General features: G+C 47.9%; 1 protein-coding gene across 17 annotated transcripts in view; it reads right to left on the bottom strand.

Moving 5' to 3' along the window:
* Positions 1-16932, bottom strand: part of LOC149347829 (uncharacterized) — a 52052-nt gene that overhangs the window by 19856 nt on the left and 15264 nt on the right. For 4 of the 17 annotated variants that reach the window (XM_089587499.1, XM_089587498.1, XM_089587500.1 and 1 more), the window contains exons 4-15: positions 16221-16352; positions 15811-15898; positions 14434-14629; positions 12493-12591; positions 11122-11227; positions 8913-9095; positions 7198-7249; positions 6923-7078; positions 5858-5966; positions 3079-3180; positions 2330-2400; positions 814-908 (exon numbers count right to left, since the gene is read on the bottom strand). In XM_089587499.1, the coding sequence (XP_089443625.1) occupies positions 814-908; positions 2330-2400; positions 3079-3180; positions 5858-5966; positions 6923-7078; positions 7198-7249; positions 8913-9095; positions 11122-11227; positions 12493-12591; positions 14434-14533 (1073 nt within the window). In that variant the 5' untranslated portion in view covers positions 14534-14629; positions 15811-15898; positions 16221-16352. Of the gene's footprint in view, positions 1-813; positions 909-1921; positions 2401-3078; positions 3181-5815; positions 5967-6922; positions 7079-7197; positions 7250-8912; positions 9096-11121; positions 11228-12492; positions 13446-14433; positions 14630-15810; positions 15899-16220; positions 16353-16932 lie in introns of those variants that run through there. The other 13 variants (XM_089587494.1, XM_089587496.1, XM_089587508.1 and 10 more) reach the window with 12 other exon arrangements.

The raw sequence follows: 16932 nt of genomic DNA, 5'->3' as shown, positions 1-16932 counted from the left end.
TTCTGTCAATGAATAATTATGTCTTGGACGGCAAAGGAAACTGTTTTTATGCGAAGCATACTACTTTAGCTACCACTTCAGCCCTTCACCGTGGTTATGCGCCTCCAAATCGCGTGATACATGACGTCACCCCACGTTACACGATGACGTCACGACAGTGGAGAAACGGGGGCCCACCTCGCGCCGTCGCTGTGGTTGTGCGCCTCCAAATCACGTGACACGATGATGCCACACCACGTGACACGATGACGTCATGGCAGTGGAGAAACGGGGGCCCACCTCGCGCCGTCGCTGTGGTTGTGCGCCTCCAAATTACGCGACACGATGATGCTTCGCATTCTCCAGGCTTAACCAAGTTAAGCCTACGCCATTTTTTCTTTCTGTATTCTGTGCGCCCAAGCGCGATGCAGCGTTTACGTCTACCATGGTTTGGTGCAATAAGTCACTTGTGAGTGCTGAGATTGTCCGTATATGTGAATTTTTCTTTCTTATGTGTGCAGCACGCCTCGTAACAAGTTTGAAACCAATCTCTTCCAACTTTGAATTCCTCCCCTTCGTCACTGGCCAATGGGACACCACACGCCCCACGCCCGGTCTCCGTTACTGGATGAAGCCCATGTCGTACCATCGCTTCAGACAGCAGCGAAGGGAGAAAAGTTGGTGGCATGAAATGGGAAGAAATCATTATAATACACAGACCCAAATTTTCAGCTACGGCGATATGCAACAGTCTTTTCTCCAGCAATGGTAACCAGAGTACAGGACAGGAGGAAACGTGCCAAGCGTCACTCTTTCTCCCCAGCGATTGCTCACCTGGGCGCGCAGTAGCTCTGGAATGGCTTCTTGCAGGCAGCCATCCAGGCGTGACGAAGGTATTTCACGCGACGAGGTCTACACCGCCGGCTGATCTGCACAAGGTAGATCATTCAAAATCATACACCACGTCGCTTGCTGAAAGCAACGCTGCAAAAAGTCAGGAAGAGGTGAGAGAGGAGGAACCACAATTCTGGAACGGTGTACCACCAGTTTCGCCTACGTCAGATGCAGCGGCTAAATTACGCACTCGTACGCGGACTGCATTCCGCGAGGTGGTCCTCTCAGCAGCAGTTTCAGAGACACACGCACTGAACAGAAAAATGGGAGTAAGCTGTCCTTTACACTCCAAACACGAATACACCTACGCGAGAGTAAAGAGAACAAGCTGTCCCGTGGCGCGCTCCCTTTTTAAAGGGTGTACAATAGAGGACAACTTTTCTCCCTTTTTACGCCTTTTCGTTTAGAGTGTAGTACACACACTTTTGGAAAAAGGTGTTCGCTGGAGGGTAGATTACTCCCTTTTTACTCCCATATATTGGTATTTGTGCAGTTTTAGCATGTCGAACGTGTACCGTCAGCATCATACCGCATACTACAACCGCCAGCCGTCAATACGCATGCGTATGCGTAATTTACACCAATGGGGCTCGTTACTTTGCACTGAGTGAGCGCAGTGCAAGGAATTGCTTGAATTTTGTCCCTGTATCAGCAGCGCCTTAGTAAGCTACCTTTAACAATCACTGCCATCCAAACCCTAGCCATAGGCTATGACAGAGAAAAATATTTACAACAAGGTAAAAATTAGGGAAGAAGTTGCTGTAACTGAGGCAGAAGCGTCAAAGAGGTGAATTTTCAGGAAGGTGCACATGTACCATTACCTTATACTGGGAGAGCCAGCGACCGACACTCATGCGCAGATGAATCAGAGGGGGCATGCCAGCAGGAGGCCTGCATGCACACCTTTGGGGGGTACCTGCGCATGCGCACTAGCGGCTTTGGACGAGATAGTCGGGCATGTTACCATTTTATTGATTGGCAACCTTATTTATCCCCACAACAAAGGGGGCAGTGGTAGAGAGAGTTCTTAGGCTTTGTAGGTCTCCCACGTAGGGCAGCTTCCCAGTGCTCCTTTCAGTAACATCCGGTGATTTTAACTCCTATGTCCACTCAACTGAACAAGCCGTGTCAGGAAATCATGCCCAATTTCTCCTAGTTTTTTTGACATATTCCTTTTGCACTGCAAAACAATCACAGAACAAGACCGGCGCCCATTTAAAATTCTGCTAACCAGCATCCTGCAGCTTGGAAAACCTATTCACAGTTGTGTACAGCGATGACTTTTAAAGCCTCCTTGAGCGTCATTGACAAAAACACTTCGGTCCTCCCTGCTGCTCTTATACGACAGACTTGGGGAAACCACACACGCGGGACAAGGCGGCATATATAGGAGGCCGCGTCTATTTCCAAAGGATTCACTTCCTGTTTTTCGGACGGGAGCGGAACCGGCCCTCACCTTCGGCTGACTGCTTGTGCTGGGCTGCCAGGCACCTGCTGCCAAGAGTTCTTCACGGAGGACCGCCTGCGCTAAAAGGGGAACACTGTCTCGCTGCTTCTGTTCATTGCACTCATAGTTCACATAGTAAGTTTTGCTTGAGATTTTTCTTCGCACAGGAAACAGCGTGATACGCAATACGCCACATCGAGAAGGCAGGGAGAGAGCTCTCGACTTCCACTTCCTTTTTTCTTCATTTCTATTTTCTGCGCAAACACCCTCAGTAGGCGTAAGGCATTGAATGCATCGTCGTCGATAATGGTGACTGCAAAATAACTCGGCAAGAGAAGTGCAAGACAACTCGAAGATCGAGCAATGCTTCCCTTAGAGCCCTTTGACCCCACAAGCCTCGTAACTGGGGCTAAATCGACAGTTGATAGACACTGAAATAACAGCGGAAATACTTTACATTGTGGAAGTGCTTAACTGGAGCAATCGAAACAATACCGCCAGAAGGAGTGCGCTACTTCCTCGAATCCCTCTGTAGAAGCGAATAAAGAAAACCGTTAACTCCCTCAAAACGTTATATCCCGCAATTCCTCTTACCCCAACATATATTAGTGCGGGCAGCGAAAAAGAAAAAATGTTGCCCAGCCCGCACTGACTAAGGCAGGGCGTCTTATCCCATCAGTGCACGAGTTCTCGAGAATGCCCACGACGCACGTTGCCTGTCCAGCATCATACCCTGGAAAACGCCAGCTCTCACTCACCAAAGGCTGCTGGCCATGGGCTGCTGCATGCTGGTTGGCACTCATGTTGCAGACCCGGTTGGCACCCTCTGCAATCTGCGGGCAGAGCGCAGATGGCACCGACTGCGGAAAGAGGACCACATGGAGAGGTGGCGTCTTACCGCCGTTATGAGCACTATCAGGTGAGCCTATATATCAGCTGCCCCAATCTAATCAACCTTTTAAAAAACTCAACGTACAATAGCCCCGAGAACCCAACTGAGATATGTTGAGAGTCTCCTGGCTTAGCTGGTGGGGGCTCTGCAACAGCAGAGAAAGCCAGCCGTAGAGCCCTCGTCTCGTAATCGCTCGTTCGAACAGTCATAACGCCAGGGCTGTGTCGATTTATTTATTTATTTATTCAGTTACCCTTAAGGCACGTGTGGGCATTACATAGGGGCGGTACAATAAATTTTAGAACGCGGAGAAAATACACAAACAGGCGAGTGCACACAAAATTCGAACATGAAGCAAATACGTCATTGCAGGTAGATATCTGCGCCTCATACAACATTCACAGCCCCAGCAAGCACTTCAGACTGTCGACAAATGTGACTTGGTCAGTGATGGACGCCACGTTTTCCGGGAGCTGATTACAGCTGCGAATGGCAAGAAGCGGTGACTGAAAAAAACAGATTTGTGCGGGCGAAAATGGGCTGTACTTTATCTTGGTGATCCAGTCGTGGAAATACTTGGTTAGCTGGTACTACGTGTAGCGCAGAAAAGGGTGAATGACTATGGTAAAGTTTGTGAAAGTAGGACATGAGTTGAAGCAACCTGCGTTTCTCGAGCAGAGATAAGTTAAGAGACCTTTTTATTTCAGATACGCTTGCTGTACGCGAGTAGTTCTTTACGATGAACCGGGCAGCTTTGTTTTGAAGAGGTTCAACTTGATTTATTAGATAGGTATGATGTGGATTCGATATAAGCGACGCGTATTCGAGTTTTGAGCGGATTAATGCAGTGTATGCCGTAAGTTTTGTAGACGAGTTGGCCAGATCCAAGTTGCGCCTAATGAAGCCAAGCGCTTTGGATGCCTTGTTGAGCGTCATATCTATATGAAGGTTCCATGACGGGATGGATGATAAATGAACGCCTAAATACTTTATGTTCGATACTGATTCCAGCTGGGCATCGTTTATACTATAACTGTAGGGCTCCGGCTTGATCGTCGTGAACGTGATGGCTTTCGTTTTTGACACATTAATCTCCATCTGCCAGTCTCTGCACCAATTACCAAAATTTATGAGGTGCCTTTGTAAACAATAAGCATCCGTAGGGTTATTGATTTGTCTGTATACCACGCAATCATCTGCAAATGGACGGACTGTAGAGCACAGGTTATTACTGATGTCATTTATGTAGACTAAAAACAATATTGGTCCGAGTACAGAACCCTATGGCACTCCAGATTTCACGGAGGGAAGTGGAGATGAATGGTCATTAACGAAAACTGACTGGGTGCGGTTTGATAGAAAATTATATTTTCATTTGACAACTTTCGTGTTTATATTTAAGCATGCAAGTTTTCTAATGAGGCGCTGATGTGAAACCTTATCAAAGGCCTTTCTGAAGTCGATATATATAGCATCTATTTGGCACAAAGAGTGAACGGCATGATGAACATCGGTAATTAATTCAAATAGCTGGGTTTCGCAAGATTTACCGCGCAAAAATCAAGTCTTGTCGGTCGAGATAATTCATAATAGCTAATGAAAAAATGTGTTCCAGTAATTTGCAACATGTGCTAGTTAATGATATAGGTCTATAGTTTGTAGGATTTAATGGGTCACCAGACTTGAAAATAGGGATGACGCGAGCAACGTTCAAATCGCTTGGGACACATCCTGTATCGAGAGATTGTTGGAAGATAGATGCAAGAATAGAACAAATTCCAGGTTTAGCTATATTAAGTAACTTGGGGCATACGCCGTCGATTACGAGGGCTCCACGGCTGGCTCTTTCTCAGCGCATGCAGAGCCACGCAGTTCCCGCCGACCTTGTTAGGTAGCGTGGCGGAGCAGTTCGGCGCCGCCGTTCTGCCGCAAGTCACGCATTCTTTATTATCGCCTGGCCTGTACAGAGCAGACAGGCAGGTAGATCACAACTATCAACTTGTTGGTTGAAACAGCGTCCGAAAAAAAAGAGAAACTAGGAGGCGCTGACGCGGTTCTTCGCTCCCGGTTGTTGGACCCAACCTGAGAGCGGCCGACGTGATTAGAAACGCTTCAGATGACGCGCTTACACTGTCTCAGCCTGCCTGTAGTACATCTTATAGAATCGTCTGCGAGTGACTGCGATTGCACAAATAAATTCGGTTTGCGCCTAATATGAGGATACCTCAGATAACACACCCCGCGAGGCTTAGAAAATATTACAAGGTCATGAGCCGGTTCTTTACCGCACTCCATATTTGGCGAGTAGAGTTATTATACCGAGGTGGAATCGAAGATTACCGCATTCGAACGGACTCTCGGCCTTAAAGGGAAACTGCAACACTTTTTGAAAATTCCGCAATATTCAAGGATTCCAATCTATAGAGGCTGTAGGTATGCATGCCAAACATTTTTGCGCTGGCACTCCACTACGGCGTCCCTCATAGCCTGAGTCGCTTTAGGACGTTAAACCCCCATAAAACGAAACCAAAGCCAGAACTCTGTCAAAATACACCGAACATCGCAGTACACCGAAAATCATAGTGCACAATACAAGGACCTACATGCCGTGGTAGCTGCCCCTTTCTGCAACCATGATCACCTACCACGTAGTTTATGGAAGGCTGCGATGCGCGGGACTGACGTCTGTCCCACGGCTCTCTGCACACGACGAAGGAATTCCATGCGAACCTGAGTGCTTGGACACCTGCCGGCCTGCGCAAGAAGAATGTTAAGTCAGCCTCCGTAGTGCGGCGCTCGGAAATTTAGGCTTCTAAGAGGCATCATATTACCCAGTCTAGAGAGTTATCAAATCCTACCACGAGTAAAACGACAGCCAGTACATCTAACCCGCACTCATCACGAGACAGAGTCCATGAGTAAAAGAAGGTAGATCTGGCGTGTGACAACAGTTGGAAACTTAGAGGTGCCATGAAAATTTAACGCATTACAGAACTATGTTCTATGGTGAAAGCGATCCTTCACAACCAAAGCAGAAAAATATATGAGGCGACACTTACGCCCCACATTAAGTGTATGATGCGATATCGTAGTGCGTTAATTCCCATATATGCAGAAGGTGTTTCTCTACATTCTTAGGTCCCTGAGAGCCCTCGTAGCCCTCCTGGCGCATTGGTGCAGTGGTTAAGCTATGCGGCACTGTCCTGCGATAGCAGGTGCTACCTGCGCTGGGCCTTGTGTGGCCCAGGTTGCTCTTCCCGAGCGACCAATCGTTAATTTATCTGTCACCTGCCACGGTGGGCAGGTTCTGATGAGACCGCAAGGTCAGTTCACCTAGGCGGCCAACCTGCCTCCAAGGTTGCTCTCTGGGCACCACTTGACAAGTCATGCTCGTGATTTTTCGCTCACAACGCCGACGCCAGATTTTCTGCGTAATAGGGCCTTTAACGCTATCGCGTTAAAAACGTGGAGTTTTCTGAAGCCTCACCCTTTGACCTTTGGCCTTAACCTCTGACCCTTGAACTTTGGACCTTGATCTTGCATGCGGTTGCCTTTGAGCCGGTGTTGCCTCAAGTCATTTCGCACGTCATACTCGTCTTAAATACGTTAAAACACTAGCACTTTTTTCTCTTTTCGCTTGCTGAGTCACAGCGACCGGGACAAAGTATGCGCCATTTTGGAGGGCAGTTCCTCTTCCAGGTGTCCCATACCATTTCTTCCCTTGCCCGCTGCAGAGAAGCCAGAGGCTGAGTGCGGGCGGCTTGGTTGCTACACCCACGTGACGAACGCACTTCAGATGCGGTGGTCGGGGGGATTTGGCCGCTGCAAAGGCACGATGGGCGCTGCCTGGAGTCAGCTTCTTCCGCCTTCATAAGAGAGAGAGAGAGATAAGGAGAACGGGGACAATGTGCTGTGCGGCCTTCCCGCCATCTGCTGCCCCGCTAACAGCCAGCGGCTCTCGATTTCTCTGAATTCATCCACATACCTGCTTTGATGAGGCATCAATGTGCGAGCCTGACGGAAGACAGGGCAGCTGCCTGCAAGTTGACATACGAGACGGCGGTCAGCGATGATATAAACAAATCGAAGGGAATCCATTCGTTGCAGTGATAGAGGCATTTCCTTTGCATTATTTCTTAGGAGAGCATGAATTTTTACCTCGGCTTTGCTTTCAAACAGCCACATTTTTTTGGTTGGCGACTGTATTCTCTTCCTATTGCCGCTTTATATAGCAGCTACTTCCGGTGTAACGTCCCAGTTTCTGTGTGAGCTTTGAAACTTCAGAGTGTGCGAGGTAACAGGGTAGCAGGCATTCAAAGTGAATTGCGAATGCTTTGCGTGCTGGTAACTATTGTTATGAAAAACAGTGGAGTAAAAATTCTTTCCCAGCCAACTGTTCAAACGCGGATTTTCGCCGGAAAACATCTTGCCATGCAATCTCAAAAATATAGTACACACCTAGTGGAAACGAATAGTTTTTTGCGGAAAGAAAAAACCGTAAATTGCGGGGTTCGTCTCGAAGCAACAAATGGGCTGTGTGGGTACACCACAGTGTAGGACTCCGGAATAATTTAGGCCACCTTCGGTTCGTCAATGTGCCCTAGCGCCTTTCACGTTTCGCCGTCATCGAAACTCCGTGACCGAGATTAGGGTTTTGAACTGCTGTCTGTTGCATTGGAAATGGAAACACCAATCTGTTGTGCAACAGAAGCAATGAAAACGTACGCTCCTTAAACACATTATTGTCCTGAGAAAAAAAACAGCGCAGGAACAGGGACACAAGAAAACAAGACGACGGGACAGGCGCTCAAGATGTACCAACTCGGTCAACTCGCCGTTTTACATTATTGTCCGTTCTCCCAAAAACGAAGTTTTCCTCTAGGTGGTGGTGTTAAAGCCACAGTGCACCCCGGTGCTGTGGCTTTCACTGTTTCGAAACAGGCGCAGTCGAAACGCCACTGCACCACCACGGGGCACAAGATCTGTACACACGATTTCATGTTTGTCTTGCTGAAGACCTATACAGTGCATAAGTGGCTGTGAAATGTGGCGATAATTTCATCGAAAACAAAATAAATGGCTTGGAGCGAATATATATCAGAGCTCCTTTCAAAAGAAAACTGGGGCAGAATAAGATGTTTATGGCTTGTGTGTTACGCGGGATATGAGGGACGCCATAGTGGGGGGCTTTTCGACCCCGGAGCTCTTTAACGCGTACTGAGATTGCGCAGTACATACACCGAAATGCGACCGCGGCGGCCGGGATCGAATCGGCGTTTTTTCAGGTGAGCAGCCGAGCACCATACCAGAGTAAGCCTAAAAAATGAAATATCGTAGCCACCTTTCTGCACCCGCGTAACCAAATCGTTTAATGCAGTTCTTTAACACACCATGGTTTATGTAACATCCAATCGGCACAAAAAGAACCCAATGCGGCCGGTTAGGTTCCTGTTTAAAGATTTTTATACTGCTTTCTGGACCCCATTCATCCCCACAGGTCCCCTATAGAGGTTGCCAATACAGGTATCCATACAGGTTACCCATACAGGCATGGAGTATAAATATATTGATACAGGTTATCCTCTCAGGTGATAGAAATTTCCGGGTCCCTTCACTATGGCGTCCCTTATAGCCCGAGTGACTTTAGGATGCCAAACCCCATAAAACCATAAAACTATCCTCTCAGCAAATATCTCTCACCTCGCCACTGCACTGGAAACGTGGCCGGCACAACGATCACCAGGCAGGCGTCCACACGCGATGCAAGTGTGCCACACGAAGCATGTCTGTGGAGAGGTGCTGGCCAGGTCCACGTGCGGTGTAGCCACTCGGGCAGTGGAAACAAGGCTCCAGTGCCATGCCAATGACCAGCTGCAAACTACCCTGCAGCGGCAGAACAAGGGGGATGCTACCCACAGTTCGGCTAAAAGAAGCGGCACAGGCGTGCCGAAATCATCTCTAAAGACTTGAAAATTAACATTTGGTATGTTTTAGTGATCCTGACTCCTGGTGATGCTGTCATTTGATACTTTTTGGCGATTCTGAAGTTGGGAGCCCTGTGCAGGAGAGTGAACCAGGAAAGTGGAAAGAAAGCCTATCAGAAGAAACAACGAAATAGATCTGTCAACTGTTGCTGTGGTGTAGTCTACAATGCCTCACTGTCATGCGGCCGTTTTTACATCGGAGAGTACGGACGGTGCGTAAATGAACGACTACGCGAACATCCGAAAGATATTGCAAACCAGTCACACCGAAATAACATTTTCATTCATACCGCAGGTTGCGAAGACTGATGTATTTCTGAACCACACCACTATCATCGCGAAGTATAGAAAAACCTTGCACCTGATATCGGAGGCTTTTCACACTCACGAATTTGTTAACTCATGTGTAAGCCAGCCATCGGTGGTTGTATTCGCACACGAGCTCGCCTTACTTAATCTGGGATGCGTTGATAGCTCGCGTATGTATGTCACATCTTGTTTGTCCCGCATTTGCTTCCCGTCTGAGCTTTGGCTTGACCTGCTGCTTTATATTGCCCCCCCCCCCCCCCCTGCCTTTTTTCACAATAAACCATTTAGTTGTTAGTTCAGCGCATGTGCTTGTCTCTTCTTCTTCCGTCCCGTCCGTCAACGCTGTTTCGTCGTACCATTCAATTAAAATAGAGAATAAATTAAGTAAAATTGAAACAAATGAGAATCATGATTTCCACTTGTTTGTTAAGGGGCGCCGAGAAAGGATCAGTTAAAGAGAAACTTAAGCGTCTTTAATTTTTATTCGGCTGTTTACACCGGTCCTGATTTTGACTCAGCTGATTAGTTACCGCGAGACTACATATTATGTGTGCACCTTCGAATGAACTTCACTGGTTATTAAGAGCCTGTGTCTGTCATCCCCGTTGACCTGTGTTCGCGGTGTTCCTTTCTGCCGTGCTAAACAAACTAGCCGTTCGCAGTACCTGGTTACCCAGCTTTACTCATTTGCGCATTTGCGTCTTGAGCGCGCACACCCGGAAAACCTTGACCAAAGCATTTTTAAACAGGAAAGAGGTGATAAACATAATGTTTCCTTATTTCGAAAGCTATCGCTGTAAAAATATGTCTGCAGACCTCCCCTCAGCTGGCTTGCATTTCCACTAATAATGTTTTTGTTATCATCAAAAATTCGCCCCACTGGATTTTTTGGCGGCCTTAAATACTCCCTTGGCTTAAATACTCGATGCATTGCAAAAACCACATCGGAAGTATGAACCATCATCAATATTCCGACAACAGCACCTCACAATATTCCAATATTCAAATTTGTTTTCTATGAAAGCTGCAGATGTGGTCAAGGCGTTCCGCTACTGAGTGCAATGCCGCTGACTCAAAAAGAAATTTTTGTCATACTTGTCACACTCAGAGTTTGACTATTTTGAATAGACGTTACGCATAAGCGAAGGGTCGGAAGTCAATGAGGAATCCAGTAGTGCTGTGCTCGAAAGATCACCCCCAGCGGGATTTTTTTACCTCCTTTTATCATGTTGAAAGATTGTATTGCTGTTGTCTCATTTTGTGCGCAGAGGTTTATACTTGTGATTTATAGGCACCTTGGCTGCAGGACATGTAAATCAATCAGTATTTTTATTTCAGCCACGAATAAGGAAGTGGAGAAAAAGCAATAGAACACAACCACAGAATCTTCTCTTGTAATTCTCTCTCCCTTTTCCAGATTACAATACACATTTATGACTTCAGTGTGTTGGTTACTATAAAAGAGTACACGGAAATCCCACTGCGCGGGCGTTTTTGCATCTCAAAGTCCCATTCCCGTTGGAACGGTCGAACGCGCGACGTAGTGTCATGGACTGAGCACTGCTATCACCGACATGCCACGCCAGCAGTCCCTTCGCTCGACAATGACAACTTACCGCGTAGTGAAAAGAAGGCTGCGGCGTTGGACTGGCTCCGCGATTCTCCACTCGCGACGCGACGAAGGAATTTCATGCGACCCGGTGTGCTTGGACGCCTGCCGGCCTGCGCATGGAGAAGGTTATGTCAGCCTACACCTAGATTCAGTTCGAAATTAAGGCTTCAAAGAGCCATCAGGTGGCATTTTGTGGCCAAAGTTATCAAATTTCATCACAAGAAAATGCCCAGTTGTATCGTGATCAATCAAGCTCTATACACTTCCACATAATCTCCGATCAAGTGCGGATCAGCTGTTGGCTCATGATTTGTATTTAGGAGGAATTTTTAGATGTCGCTTCGCGTCTACATTTTTTGGTTGGTTGGTTTATGGGTTTTAACGTCACAAAGGCTATGAGGGACGCCGTAGTGATGGGCTCGGAAAATTTCGAGCACCTGGGGTACATTAGCGTGCCATGACATCGTACAGTACATGAGACTGCACAGTACATGGGCACCTTAGAACTCAGTTCTAGTGCAGGAAGAAATGAGGAAAGAGAGCCTAATCTGGCATCAGTGAGTGAGAATACCAACGCATCACATGTAATCGGTAATAACTTGTGCCGTATACGCCGTATATAATCGTGCAAATAAGGTAATAACAGACGCTGGTACTCAGCACAAGATGCTAAAGGTGCTCTGAAATCTTCCTGCTCAGCCGTTTTTAAATTTCACTTTCAGAGAGATGCTGCGATGGAAACAGCGAGCTAACAGTCAAGAGCCGAACTCCTGTACTAACTGCTACAGCTTAGTACCGATTCCTGATGGGACGCCCCCATGGCTCAATGGTTCTCGCGTTCGGCTTGTGAGCCCAAGGTCAAGAGAGACAGGCACAATTTCATATTGCATAATTATTTAGAGTTTTGCAGACCCCTAGATCCTTAGAAAATCCCCTACTCTTATCTCATACATCAGTGTACCGAGCTGCGAGAGTGCATCAGAAGGGCAGGAGGTTACCCAAGTGTCAACGGCACACCTGATTGGACATCGTTCAGAAAACTTTATTCCCCAGCAGGGGATCTAGGGAATACTAAATGTATTTAACGGGCTGATGCTCTGTTACTCTGCTGCCGATTCACTCCTATAAAAATGTAAAATATACATACTGAACAGTCTTGTTCGTAACGAAGTCCGACACCATCATTCCGAGCCGGAAACCGCGGGCCTGAACAATACAGGCAGCCCAAGGGCACCTCAACTAAGTCGCTTGCGTTCAGTGTACTTCTGGGCGCCCCAGTGTGGAATCCCCGAATGGAACACATAATTTTCTCATTTGTTTACTTCGTGGTTTCAGGATACCTGGGGAGGTATGAGAGAGGCTGATTTGTGCCAACCTTCCTGGGCTGCCCAGAGGCTCCGGAGCTGCGGCCAGGATGTTCCGACTTCCTGGCCGCCTCCGACGTGGTGCCACATCCAATGCCCCGATAGCTCCGCTGCAAAGGCGAAGTGCACATCGAGGTAATTAGCAGCTGGGATTGATGACAAAAACAGATTTACTAACTTTATCCACAGTTGCTAGAAAAAAAAAGCAACGACAATTACAGATGTCACCTCTATGGAGGCGCAGACAAACTACTGCTTAGCTCTGCTTAGCCGCGAAGCGGACAGTAAAACCGGTCTTAGGAATGCACCTGTGCTCTCGGCAAGCTGCACCATTTCATTTCCGAAGGAGCGCCAGGGGCTTGCAAGTGCAAGCAAACTGAGAGTTGGAGTGTGAAGCATCATGCTTACAAACCTTGCGCTTTTAGCAGCAAATGTACGCCAGCAACAATGCCAATCCGTCGGTAAAATCGCATATCAAGTGCACGAGGATATTGAAACTTACTGGGAGCATCAGTGCGAGCGTGATAAGCAATGGCGTCATGTTCAAGCATCAACAACAACAATATCTGTCCTGCTGATCACCGCCAAAGCATTGCAGTTAACAAGAATGCAGTATGGGCTCATTGGCATCATTTCAAGACATGACAAAAACTGAGCAGAGTCCGTCTTTACCACAATGCCACTTTGCGCATGCGCTCCTCCTCTCCTCCAGCTCCACTGGCTGAATAGAAAACCACCGATTCCTACTGCGCATGCGCAGTTCTAGCTAGTGACAGGCTCATGCGGCAGATGGCGGTAGCTGCCAAGCACGCACACATCTGCCATTTCGCACGCGCAGCTGGCTTCTTGTAGAACCAGACCGCACCTGCGTCTCTCAAGTGTGTTGTTATCAACAAGTAGCTGATGAATTTTCGCCACTCAGCCACTTATTAGAAACTGAGGCGAATGATACCACTTGTCCTAACCTAACCCAAAACATCCTAACCTAGCCCAGCCCAACCCAACAAACCCAACCCAACCCACCCCAACCCGCCCGACAAGACCCGACCTGACCCGACCACACCTGACCTGACCTGACCTGACCTAACCTAACCTAAACAGCTGTGAACACAGTCATTAGAAACTGAAGCGAAAGATGCCACTTGTCCATTTGGGAGGTAAATAGAATGCAGCGAGATGCAGCGTCCAAGTAAAGGTACGTGGTACAGAAGCATATTTAAACTCTTACTAATGATTACTGCCGACTTTTGATTCGAAACAATTTACGGGAGAGCGATATGCAATTTCCAGCCTGTAGTCGAACAGCAACATAACCAAATCTCTTGGAAGAAAAGGAAGCACATTGCAGCATACGAGCGAACGGATTCCAAATTTGGCCCACCCTTGAGCCTTAAGTGGGCTGAAAATACGCCGAAAGCACATAATCCCTCGAGAAATTCTCAAGTAAAAATTTTTCGGCGCTGTAGAGTGATATCACTCCACTCGCCCCTTTGGTGCTCGCAATGTCTGCTTTCACAAACCACTGCTCCTCATCATCATCATCAGCATCAATATGCTCACTGCAGGAAAAAGGCGCCTCCCATATCTCTCCAATTAACCCTGTCCTGTGCCAGCTGCGGCCATGCCGTCCCCAGAAACTTAATCTCATCTGCCCAGCTTAACTTTGAGCCGCCCCCTAGTAAAAACACAAATGAGTTCACAGTTGGTAGTGAGGAGCTGCAATTGACAAGGGATTAAGTCTGCTTAGGGCAGGTAGTGGCCGCAGATCTGAATCACAAGGGTGAAATAACTACGAAACTGGTTACGAGGGACAACAGTAAACTGCGACGCCACGAAACCCAGAAACGGGAGCCAAGGAGCTGCGCTCTGAAACAGTGATGGGGAAAAGTGGGCCCACTGAAGCTTCGAAGGGCGTGGGTAGGTCACTTGCGCAACAAAGGTGGCAGTCCTACTTGCAATGAACGGCTTCCTCTTCCCCGCCCGACCCACGCTTGCAGGACGACGCAGCTGGGCTCGTCGGAGTCGTGGCTGACACCCACGCGACGAATGCATCCCCGGCGCTCAGCGGGGTTTCTTCAATTTTATGAGTCGCCCCGGGCTTCTGCGGCGAGGAATGTGTGAGCCTGACGGGAGACAGTAGCGGGCACCCTGCAGTTTGACACAGAACAGGTGCGACACTTTCCCTCTTTTGCCACGGTCAACGTCCTGCATTTTGACACCTTGCTACCACCCTGACACAATGAGCCATCCAGTAAGATGTGTTTTGTTATATTCGCACGCAAGAATACATTGAGCATTGAGACGCGACAGAACCAGAATGACCGTCTCTAGGGCGTAGCGGTGCGAAAGCTATGCTCGCCGAAAAAACCCAACCACAATTACAAAACTATAGGCTGTACTCGAACTGTTGATTGCATGTGCCAAGGCGTTGATACGATATTGAACTAATAAAAAGGAGATGCAAGAAAATGAACAATACACAGTTTGTGACAGCCCTGCCGAATACCGTTAATGTGTGCATGTTCGAGACCTTTATGCCCTTGCTTCGTAAAAGGTTGTCTACACAAGGAATTATTCATGGTCAGTGGGGCAAAATACAACTTTTGTCAAAAGTTTGCTTCCGAGCTACACCGTGTGGCTCGTATTGCATCCCCAGCGTTGGACCACGCCTGAAGGTAAGAAGATTTCCGATTCTCTCCACTCCGATGGGTACGAATCCCACGAATGCTACAGGAGCCCCACTACACAGCTTAGAAGGCAAACCCGTCAGCTATGAACTTGTGACAAAGCCTGTACTTTCCTGTTTCCATTGTTTATTGGGTTGAATTAATAAGTCTTCCGAATTTTGCCATATTTGCTCTCATGTTTAGACAGAAAAAAGGCAGTGATTCCAAACCTCGTGATAGGCATCTCGCACTCTATGCTTTTATTATGTGATGGCATAGAAATCCAGTTGGAGGGAAAACCAGGTGCGCACAGTCGTCACACCCTGCCAGCAAGAGTCTATTTGCATGTTATATGTTGTGCGAGATTCAAGGCAATCAGACTAGAGGTCGACACAGACTCCGTATTAATTTCACCCCACATGGTCTTTATAATGTACTAATATATAGCGGAGCCCATGGGCGCTTTTGCATTTCTGCCCCCTCGAAATGGAGCCGCTGAGCCCGGTATTCGATCGCACTTCTTTGGCCTGGATCGAAAGTGTAGGAATGACCATACGTATATGGCCACCAACGTGTCACTGCGCCAAGCTGGTATGCTAGATTAGGGGCAAGTTTCACTGACCTAGCCTGGATTCTTATTTGGGGATATAGCTGCGAGCTTACCCTTCCATTTCAGCCAGGAGGCAGAGCTGGACACCACTCGGCCGGTAGCCTGAGGGTCCTCAGAGAAGTACCACAACACTCTCGTGCTCTGCAAGGAGGGGAAGGAGATTTTGCACATATATAAGATTACTCATCACTGTCCGTGTCTAATTAAAATTACTTTTCCCACTTTTTCCTTGAGAAAACCTTGTCTCTGCACTCCACAGTGTACACTGGAAGCAACCAACTAGCGGGAATTCCGTACAAATATGCACACACACACAAAAACAAACACACACACGACCAATTTTCGCCACAGGCGTTCAATAGTGATTTGCTTGCTAGCAGAATTGTACGCATGGTCAGGTACCGGTGATTTCGATGGAATGCGAAGGTCAATTAACGTGCACTCTTCCAGCAGTCTCCCTCACCTGCGGCGGCGCTTCCCCATCTCCTCCCCATCCAAGCGGTCGGGACGAGGAGCATGCTGGCGCCGAGGACGTCGCAGACACCCACACGACGAATGACTCATCAGGTGGCTGAGGCTCCTTTGGTTCTTTGGACTGAGAAAACGCATACAGTGGAGAGCTTTAGCACAACGCATACTGCCACCACTCACACCTATCGTCGGGAGTGCCACGCATGCGCACCTGGTCCCCAAGAGGCTCCAGAACATCCTTATATGGAGTGCACGCGCCGGTCGACCCCATTGTGCAAGAGCGGCGACGAAGGAAATCAAGCCGTTCTGTCAGCGATCGCACCGGTGGGGCCATCTCGTTTGTTGACCGTGCAGATTGCTTGGAGACTCCAACGAAGACTTTAAATGTAGTGGGGTTTTGGCCAAACTACGTTTATTATGATCATCGATAAACCAGTTGAAAAAGCGTCTTCAAACCTTTTGCAAAACAACCGTACTCCCCTCCATTGCAAATCTCCTCTGCCAAAAAACGAGATGGCGCCACCGGTGCGATCGCTGACAAAGAGGTTTAATTTCCTTCGTCGTCGCCGCAGACGGTGTGAATATATGACTTCTGATCGAATCAGGTAAGTAACCCAGACAAACGTGGTATAAAAGAGTTTTGCCGCCCAAATGCCATTTCTGTGCGAATTTTGCGCTCGAACAATGTGCCGGTTTATAGTCCG

This window comes from Amblyomma mixtum, chromosome 4 (genome assembly GCF_055824585.1).
Source record: "Amblyomma mixtum isolate Tamu chromosome 4, ASM5582458v1, whole genome shotgun sequence".
Lineage (NCBI taxonomy): Eukaryota > Metazoa > Arthropoda > Arachnida > Ixodida > Ixodidae > Amblyomma > Amblyomma mixtum.
The sequence above is the reverse complement of the archived record's forward strand: the minus strand, read 5'-3'. Positions and strand labels throughout refer to the sequence as shown.